This window comes from Phalacrocorax aristotelis, chromosome 28 (assembly GCF_949628215.1).
Source record: "Phalacrocorax aristotelis chromosome 28, bGulAri2.1, whole genome shotgun sequence".
NCBI lineage: Eukaryota > Metazoa > Chordata > Aves > Suliformes > Phalacrocoracidae > Phalacrocorax > Phalacrocorax aristotelis.
Window position 1 is genome coordinate 1035571 of NC_134303.1, and position 9172 is coordinate 1044742.

The following is a 9172-nucleotide window of genomic DNA, read 5'->3' on the forward strand; positions in this document are numbered from 1 at the left end:
AGGGATGGAGGGGGATGTGGAGGGGATGGAGGAACTGGAAGGGGTGGGGAAGGTGTGGAGGGGATGGAGGGGATGGGGTGGGAGGGGACAAAGGGATGGAGGGGACGCAGGGCTGGAGGAGGCAGAGGGACCGGTGCTGCCTGGGGCTCGGCAGAGATCATCGCCACTAAGGCAAGCCTCCTGGGGCATGGTCAGGCATAATAAAGATTAAAATGGTCCTGTAAAATCAAGTTGCAGAGCTCTGCTTCCCAGGGCTACAGGTCAGCCCCGACCCTGCAAGAAGCTTTGCAGACTAGGGGGTCCCCTGCAAACAGAGATACCCCCCTCCCCACCCCACAAACGTGGGCAGAGGGCTGCATGGGGATGCTGGCAGGACGGGGACAAGGATGGGGATGGGGACAGGGTGTGTTAAAGCCCACAGAGGTCACATCAACCCTTATTCCCCATTGCAGCGCCGGGACCTTTGCGGGCTTCAGGCAGGGGAAAGGTGGGGGGGCTGCTCCAGCCCTGGAACCCCATCCCTGCCACGAGGACGGCATCACGGTGCCAGCGCCTGGGTCGAGAGCATAAAATCGAGGCTGGAAGCACCTTGTCACATTTATTCTCAGAGAGAGAGAGGAGTGGGGAACAAGAGGATAATCCCTGCTAATCCCATCAGCTGCTTGTGTGCAAGAGGAGCGGGTTTGGAGGGCTGCAGTGATGCCAGAGCTCGGCAGCCCCCGCAGCGGCGGCACGTTTTGGGATGCTGGGAAGCTCCACTTGCCCCGACCATGCTGATGGGCTCGTTGTGGGCAGCTATCAATAGGTCCTGGGGGAGGAAAAGCCCTTCTTGTGCCCCTTCTGCAGAGCATCAATCAGGCACTCGGTGAAGCACCTTGGGCCCGCTGCTGTCTGGGTGATGGGGGTGCATTGGGGTGCTGCTGGGTTTGGGTGCTGGGCTCCCACCCTGCACAGGCAGCATCTGCTGAAGCACATCCCTGCTTTTCCAGCTTTGTTCCCGCATCCCAGCTGAGCTGTGACCACGGGACGGTGATTAATGCCACTCTGTGAGCGCTAACCGAAGCGGCTCTGCCCCGGCCCCTGCAAGTGAGATGCAAAGGGCTGCTCGGCCAAGCCCCTGCCGGTCACTTTTCACACTGTGGCTTGAGGCTCACTCATGCAGGGAGTTTAATTTGCTGTGGGCAGCACGTGCAGGCTGGCGGCCAAGAGCTGGCACGGCTCCGGCGCCCAGCTTGGCACGGCGAGGATGGCTATTGAGCAAAGCCAGGTGAGGAAGAGGAGAACGGAGGCCTTTGCACGGCACGAGAGGTGTGCAATGTGCAGCCACACGCCTGCCAGCTCCGGGCAGCTGCTGGCAAACCCCCTGCAGCAATTATTTAGCAATTAGTGCCTGAGCAAGGCTCCCCATCTCAGCAGAGGCTGTATCCAAGCGACCTGTGGACCGAGATATTAATCCGGGCTTGGCCCGCAGCACGGCTGCTGCTCACCTGCGAGAAGCACTTGTTTCTCACCTCGTGGCTTCCAGCAAAGCAAGGGGTGGGTTTTGGTTTTCCTTTTCCCCCTGACGGTAGGTGAGCACGGCAGGAGGCGTGCAGAGGGGGTGCTGGCTGCTGCGGTGCAAAGCGAGCAGGGAACAGCATGGGGCTGGGAGTGGGAGTGCACGCCTGCCTTCTCACCCCAACCCCCATCCCATCTTCATCCCAGTCCCTGCCTCTCCAATCCCATCTTCAGCCCCATCCCCATCCTATCCCAGTCCCTGCCTCGCCAATCCCATCTTCAGCCCCATCCCAGTCCCTGCCTCTCCAATCCCACCTTCAGCCCCATCCCTATCCCAGTCCCTGCCTCTCCAATCCCACCTTCATCCCCATCCCAGTCCCTGCCTCTCCAATCCCATCTTCAGCCCCATCCCTATCCCAGTCCCTGCCTCTCCAATCCCACCTTCATCCCCATCCCAGTCCCTGCCTCTCCAATCTCATCTTCAGCCCCCTCCCCATCCCAGTCCCTGCCTCTCCAATCCCATCTTCAGCCCCCTCCCCATCCCAGTCCCTGCCTCTCCAATCCCATCTTCATCCCCATCCCCATCCCAGTCCCTGCCTCTCCAATCCCATCTTCAGCCCCATCCCCTACTCTCCAGTGCCATCCCCATCCCACACGAGTGTCCCAGGTGCCACTTGTCACCCGTGCACTGAGCCCTGGGCACGGTGCTGCGCTGGGGGTACAGGATTGGGCACCACAGAGAGTCTCTGGCCCTCGGCATCCTCGGCAGCTCCGTGCAGGAGGGCCCCATGCCGTGGTTAGTCATTCCCAGTGCCAGAGATGCTGCGTCCCTCACCGCAGAGGCAGCCCCATGGCCGACAAGGAGCTGCAGGGGTGGCCAACAACAGCTAAACCCCACCCCCCACTTGAGCCCTGCCCCACAGCATCTCTCCAAGACTTTTCCCACTTCTCCCCCTCCACCGGTGCTGGCGATCATCCCCCACCTTCAAACCCAGGCTGGATTCACCTCCCAAAATGCCACCGCAGCACCAGTGGGCTCCGTAACGAAGCTCGATGGGGCTGAGCTAAACCTTTGGGAAAAGGCTCGCTGGGAGGGGAGCACCGGCACAAGGATGATGCCACCGACTGCCACGCAGGGACCTTGGTCACCTTCCCTGCACCCCTCAGCCTCAGGTGACGGGGAACCCTGCTTGGGGACAAGGATGGGACCGGAGCCCTGTCCCTGCCGAGGCAATGCAGCGAGTGCTGCAGTGCAGCTGCTGTTCGAGGCACGTTCGGTCAGTGCCTACAGCTGGGGGGGGGAACCCAACCCAACGTGCTTTTCCTTTGTGCCGTTATTTATTAGGCTACAAAAGAAAGGGGGAGTGGGAGAAAAAAACAACCGAGGGCACTTAATAACCTTACACATGTAGAAACTCTCCTGGAAAACAGCCTGTCTCCCTGCCCGAAATCACTCATCCTGCAGGCTGGGTTTTTCCAGCTTATTGTAATTCTCACGAAGGCTCAGCCCTAACAGGAGGCGAATTGGTTATTCAGCACTGATCCCGTCTGGGGATGGAGCCGGGGTGGGGAGGAGGGGGGGGACGCAGCACCTCAGCTGGGGGTGGTGGCGGCTGCGGCTCCTTTGGATGGTGTTAAAAAAGGGTTTCCAAAATATTTCAGCTGTGCCCAACGCCCAGGTCCCAGGAAACCCCCACCCAAAGAGGGTATGACGGACCTCATGCTGGGTCCCCAGCGGCGTGGGCTGGGTGGAACCCCGGTGGGACCCCCGCCCGAGCCCGGGTAACTGTCTGCTGGCTCGCCAAGCACCAGCTCTCCTGTTAATAACTCGCTTCATCATTAAACGTCAGCAAATCCACCCCCGCGCCTGCCCAAGCCGGGGATACAGCACTAATCATGTTTACTGCAGAGCCGTATTGTGTTTGCAGCCGCTGCGCCCGTCACGGCCCGCCGGGGACTTTCCCCCTAACGAAAAAGCAGCGGGAGCTCAATAATTGAGGCTTATTTATGGAAGGGAAGCGGTTAGCAGCGGGAGCATATAGCTGTCGTTGCTAAAATAGGCCGTGGAAAAGAAAAAGCTGGGCTTCAGGCCCTCGTCCCCCTGCCCTCCGACCCTCTGCCCGCTCCCCAGCCCACGCAGGGGCTTTATTATCCACCGGCAGCAGGAGACGCTGCCCTGCATAGGTTTGTCGGCCCCTCGCTGGAGATAATTGATGGGTTGGGGGCTCCCCTGGGGCCAAATTGCTGCTGTTGGAGGAACCTGTCTATTAGCTTGCTCGTAGCATCTCTGGTTCCTCCCCGGGTGAGGACCAGCAGCAGGGAGCAGGGCACAACCCCGCTTGTAGATACCTGCTCTGGAATATGTTTAGATTTCCATAGTGGATGTAGAAATCTTACCTATAACATAAACGTATTAGCTATAACATATAGGAATCTTAGCTATAATATATACATATTAGCTATAATATACAGAGATACCTGTACTCTAGAGCGGTATGTTATCTCTCTGAGAGCTGTACATACACAACGAAGCGCTGAAACCCCAGGGCAGGTTCGAGGGGTGCTGGGGATATGGCTGAGCATCCCTCCCGCTGCCCAGCAAAGATAAAGGGGAGCCCCGAGAGCCTGGGAGCGAGAGACCCCCCCCCCAAAACACTCCTGTCCCCCCCCCGCTGGGGCTTGTCTCCCCCTGGGGCAGCCTGGCCATGGGCTGGGGCTGAGATTCCCACTTTAATATGTAATGTGAGATTAAAGATAAATCTAGGGGGATTTTTTTTTTAATCTTATTTTATTCCAGTGTATCACAAAATGAGCTATGAATAAAACTTAACTTGTGCAGGAGGGGATTTATTTATGAGGTTCAGCTGAATTTTGCTCTGCCAGGGCCTGGAGCAGGCAGGCAGGAATACAGATGAGCTCCTGCTTCCCGCAGGCCAAGCCGGCAGCTGGGGAAGCTGCAGGTATAAATTTTACCTCCCATATCCCAGCTCTGCACCTGCATTTTTTTTTTTTAATTTATTTTATCCTATTTGGATTATTCCAGCGATATTTACCCTCCAAAGAAACGAATCTCAGGAGCTTCTTACAGATGCTCGTGCTCCATGTGAGGCTCCCGGCTCAGATTTGGCAAATACAAACCCCATTTCAGCAGAGGGGATGATGCCAGGGACAAAGCATGGATGTAAAAAAACCCACCCCCCCCCCGCCAATTCCCAAATCAGGAAAACCAATTTTCCTTCATCTTTAATTAATTAGCTCATGCTAATGAAAGCATCACATTTCCACGATGACCCAGGCTTCCCGGCCCAGTACTGCAGCAATAGCTGGAAATTAAACCAATAAATAATAGATGCTCACCGTTAACGAACTAATTTAAAAATGGAGATTTTAATCTTTTTTTCTTTATTATTATTTTTTTAAAATTCCCAACTTTGCTCGCAGCAAAGCCATTAGCGCTCGCCTGGAAGCGGAATTAAGTCAGTGAACAGTGATCGATCCCTTTTATTAGCAAATCGAGAGGCGCTTTAATATTTAGCGGTTTATGGTTAAGAAATCACCTGCGAGGAAAATGCACTCCCCTCCCCTGTGAAACTCCACTTTGGGTCCCACACAAACTTTCTAGAATTAAAGTTATTAGGGGTATAAATGTATAATGGCTTAACTCGCTACACAGCTGGAATACATATCGCTAATGCAATTTTCCAAACCAGCGATGAGCACGTCTGCGGGACTTCTTTTTCTTTTAATGGCAAAATAATACAGACGAATGTACTGCACAACGGCAAAACATATTAAATATGTATATGAAACCTCAGAAAAAAAATAGAGCGATGCTTGACCTGTGCTCTGTTACACCCTGGGGCAGGGCTGAGCTGCTCGGTGCAAGGTGGGGACGAACCCAGCCGGGATTTCGCCTTGCTCCGAGAATATCGTTGGCGGCCGAAGAACGGGATGCGCCCGGGACGTGCAGCGAGGTGCTTCTCCTCCCGAAGGCAGCATCTCCTCCTAAACCATCTCCTTCCTCCAGCAGCTGCAGCCCGAAAGGACCCGTTATACCGAAGCGCTTATTTAAACGAGGCTAATTTAAGGCTTTGGCGCATCTAAATGATCTGGGCTGCTTTTGCCTCCTCCCTTTTCAGAGGTGGTGGAGGGGTGGGAGCCAGTGGAACACGCATGAGCGGCTCCGGAAGAAAAATGAAAGAGGGGGAGAAAAAAAAAAGTAAAAAGACAAATGGGGTCTAATTGGTGTAATGGGGTCTAATTTTTTTTCAAAAGCCGTCTCTCTCCTGACCCAGGGAATTGGCATCGCGTGAAAAATACCTGCAGCATGCGAATGAGCCGGCTTCCCGGCAGCTTTATGGATCCCACCTGACACAAGCCCCTCGTTAAATCAAAACAGAGATAGCGCAGGAATTAAGCTGTCAGGATAACGCATGCTGGTGTTTGCTGGGTAGCAGCAGAGCCTGCAGCCGGGTCCCACTCCAGGGGATTGATGTGCCGGGGCAGGGTGTCATCCCTCACCGCCCACCCTCCCAGGGCAGAGAGGGGCAGGGTTGGGATGTGGAAGGGGGGCAAACGCCCCCAGACTCCCTCCTCCATCGGTAACTCCATCAGCAGCCACTTGCTGAGCAGAGAGGTATTGCTGGCTGTGATAACCCCCTCAGACGATCAATTATCATCTAATCCACAGCATAGTTTCCCCGCTGGAATCATTCAACCAGCTTCTGTGTGGGGCTGGGGCCCTTCAGGTGAACCAGGGGATAGAAGAGGCTTAAAAAAGCAGTAACTCCCAGCACACCAGTTCAGCCAGCTCATGGAGGAAATATAAGTGCCTTTGCAGCCTGCTGGGGCCCATGGAGGGGATGCTGGGCTGGAACTGGTTCCACTGGGCTCCCACCGGTTCCACTGGGCTCCCACTGAGTCCTGTCCTGGGGAAGATGAACCCGCTTTGTTAAGCACAGCACCAGTCTGGTGGGAAAATGAAGGACTTTACATCACTGGTCCCTTCTGACAGGACCAGACTCCCTCTGGTGCCAGTTACCCAACGGCACCCACAGGCATGAGGTTGGGTGCTAGGGCGTGGCCAGCTGCTCCCCAAAATGTCTGTAAGGAGCAAACCCTTGTCCCGTCTCTCTCCATCCACCCATCCGCTCATCCATCCATCCTCCCATCCCCCCATCCCCCATCCATCCACCCCCCATCCATCCACCCATCCATCCATCCCCCCATCCATCCCCCATCCATCCCTCCATCCCTCCATCCGTCCATCCATCCATCCATCCACCCATCCATCCATCCCCCCATCCATCCACTCCCCATCCATCCCTCCATCCCTCCATCCGTCCATCCATCCATCCATCCATCTTCCCATCCCCCATCCATCCACTCCCCATCCATCCATCCATCCATCCATCCCCCATCCCCTAGCCATCCTTCCATCCCCCCATCCCCCACCCATCCATTCTCCATCCATCCATCCATCCATCCATCCATCCATCCATCCATCCATCCATCCATCCATCCATCCCCCTGTCCCCCATCCATCCCCCACCCATCCCCCCACCCATCCCCCCATCCCCATCCATCCATCCATCCCCCCACCCATCCATCCCCCCATCCCAGCAGAGCCCAGCACCCTGCTGAGCATCCCAGTTCCTCCTATCCCCAGCCCAGGTGGGGCAGGATGAGCCTATATTAGGAGCTCTTCCAGCAGCTGCTGCCCATGGCAGGGCTCAGGGGACAGATCCTGCCCACACTTCAAGCTGCTGCCGCCACCTCCTCCTCCTTCTCCTCCTTCCAGAAGATGCAACGAGGCAATGGCAGCTTTTGCCCGTTCAAGCAAAGGAAAAGCCTCGGTAGGTTACTGGGGACAAGGGGGGCAGCAGAGCAGGGGCACTGGGATGGCCTGTGCCTATTGGTCCTTTTTTTCCCTCTTCCACAGCCACCAGGATGCACGAAGTGACAGAGATCCGGATAAAATACCCCAACAAGATCCCGGTAAGGGCTGCACCCCGCTCCCCTTGTGGCCAGCCGAAAGGCAGACTTTAAGAGTCTTTGCTAAAGACTTTGTGGCTGGACTTTGAAGACCACAGCTCTGCTCCTCTGGGTTCCCCTGCGGGAGTGGTCCCAAAGCCTCCCAGCCCCTGTCTCCCCCTCCAGCATCTCCTCCCTGCTGCAGGTGGTTGTGGAGCGCTACCAGAAGGAGAAGACTTTACCTCCCTTAAACAGGTCCAAGTTTCTGGTGTCCCAGGACCTGCCCCTGTCCCAGTTTGCTGTCACCCTGCGGTAAGTGGTTAATGACACAGCGGGGCCAAGGCTTGCTTGGGGCAAGGGGGTGGGGGGTGGGTCCCCAGACCAGTGCAAAAGCCCAGTTTAGATGCAGCTGGTCCTGGGAAACAGCTTGGCTTAGAAGCCACTTCAGCTGCTCCACTGGGCAAGTGTTTAGTAGGCAAGTGTTTAGACTTGGCCTAATGCAGTTAGCCTTGGCAACTGGCAAAGAGCATTTGCTTGCCAGTAAGTGGAGGGGCATTATTGCACCATTCCTCCACCCTTGCTGGGATAAAAGGTGCTAATCAGCTCTTTTCCCTGGAGACCTGCAGCACAGGTGAACTGTTAATTGGGTGTAGGTGATTAGCAGCCCTGCAAATGAGCAGCACTGGTGAAGCTGGCTTTAAACCTTTATGCTCTGGGCTGTGCTTGAAACCCATACACCCTCCAAGGACCAACATCTCCTGGTGGCACAGTTCAGGATAGAGGGAGGTGAGAGCTTGTGGCTGGGGGATTGGCTCTTACAGATGTTTTGGGGAGCAGCTGGCCATGCCCAGCACCCACCTTCATGCCTGTGGGTGGCTGGTGCCAGAGGGAGGCTCCTGGGCCCTTTGGGAAGGACCACGAGCACCGTGTCCCCATGGATGGGCCCTCCTTAGGGAGCCTTCCCGATTGCCACGCTGCCTGGCGCTGGGCAATACTCACGCGCACGCCGTCTTCACCTTCCTCTCGGCAGGACGCGGCTCTGCCTGGCCTCATCCCAGACCTTCTACCTGCTGGTGAACAACAAAGGGCTGCCGAACATGGCCATCACCATGCAGGAGCTGTACCGTGACAACAAGGATGAGGATGGCTTTCTCTACCTGACCTACGCCTCCCAGGAGATGTTCGGCAGCTCTTCCTCCAGCGAGCCGGTGGCTGCTTGACCACAAAACCGCCTGCCGCCACCGTGTCCTCGTGGCTGCTTGTCTCAGGGCTCCAATGCTGGTGAGGCTGGGGTCATGCCTCTCCAAACTTGCTTAAAATCTGCAGAAAGCCCCAAACTGTGGCCGGATCAAACCTCACCTTCTCTCTGGCTGCGCTTTGACAAGCTCAGCTTTGTAATGGTCTTAAAAACTACGCTCAACACCTCCTTAATCTCGTGGCTCTAGCCACAAATTACTCTCCAAACGCAGCAGAAGATGGTGCTGGTTTACTCTGATCCACGGGAAGGTTGTTCTAAAGGGATGTAAAGCCTGTCATCCCCACCCAGAAAACTCAGGCTCCTTCTAAATGCCTCTCCTAACAGGATTGGGTATGGGGAGTTTCATGGTATGTACAGCATCTTGTTAAGCTGTGCGTCTGTTCTAGCCGCTGCTAGAGCGCCCGTGCTCTTGAGACGTGGAATAAAGAAAATTTGGCTGGTGCC

At 55.9% G+C, this 9172-nt stretch overlaps 1 protein-coding gene across 1 annotated transcript; it reads left to right on the forward strand.

The window, feature by feature from the left end:
- Window positions 1-7219: 7219 nt before the first annotated feature.
- LOC142048833 (microtubule-associated protein 1 light chain 3 gamma-like) lies at window positions 7220-8690 on the forward strand. Its single transcript, XM_075076084.1, has 4 exons — window positions 7220-7352; window positions 7439-7494; window positions 7676-7782; window positions 8501-8690. Exons 1-4 carry the CDS (start codon window positions 7220-7222, stop codon window positions 8688-8690), a joined length of 486 nt encoding a protein of 161 aa, XP_074932185.1.
- Window positions 8691-9172: the final 482 nt, after the last annotated feature.

Bases quoted from the DNA above. Each gene is read 5' to 3' on its own strand.
- LOC142048833 (XM_075076084.1), top strand. From the start codon at position 7,220: ATGGCAGGGCTCAGGGGACAGATCCTGCCCACACTTCAAGCTGCTGCC. The intron at 7,495-7,675 runs GTAAGGGCTGCA...TCCCTGCTGCAG, and splicing joins AATACCCCAACAAGATCCCG to GTGGTTGTGGAGCGCTACCA. The intron at 7,783-8,500 runs GTAAGTGGTTAA...TCCTCTCGGCAG, and splicing joins CAGTTTGCTGTCACCCTGCG to GACGCGGCTCTGCCTGGCCT.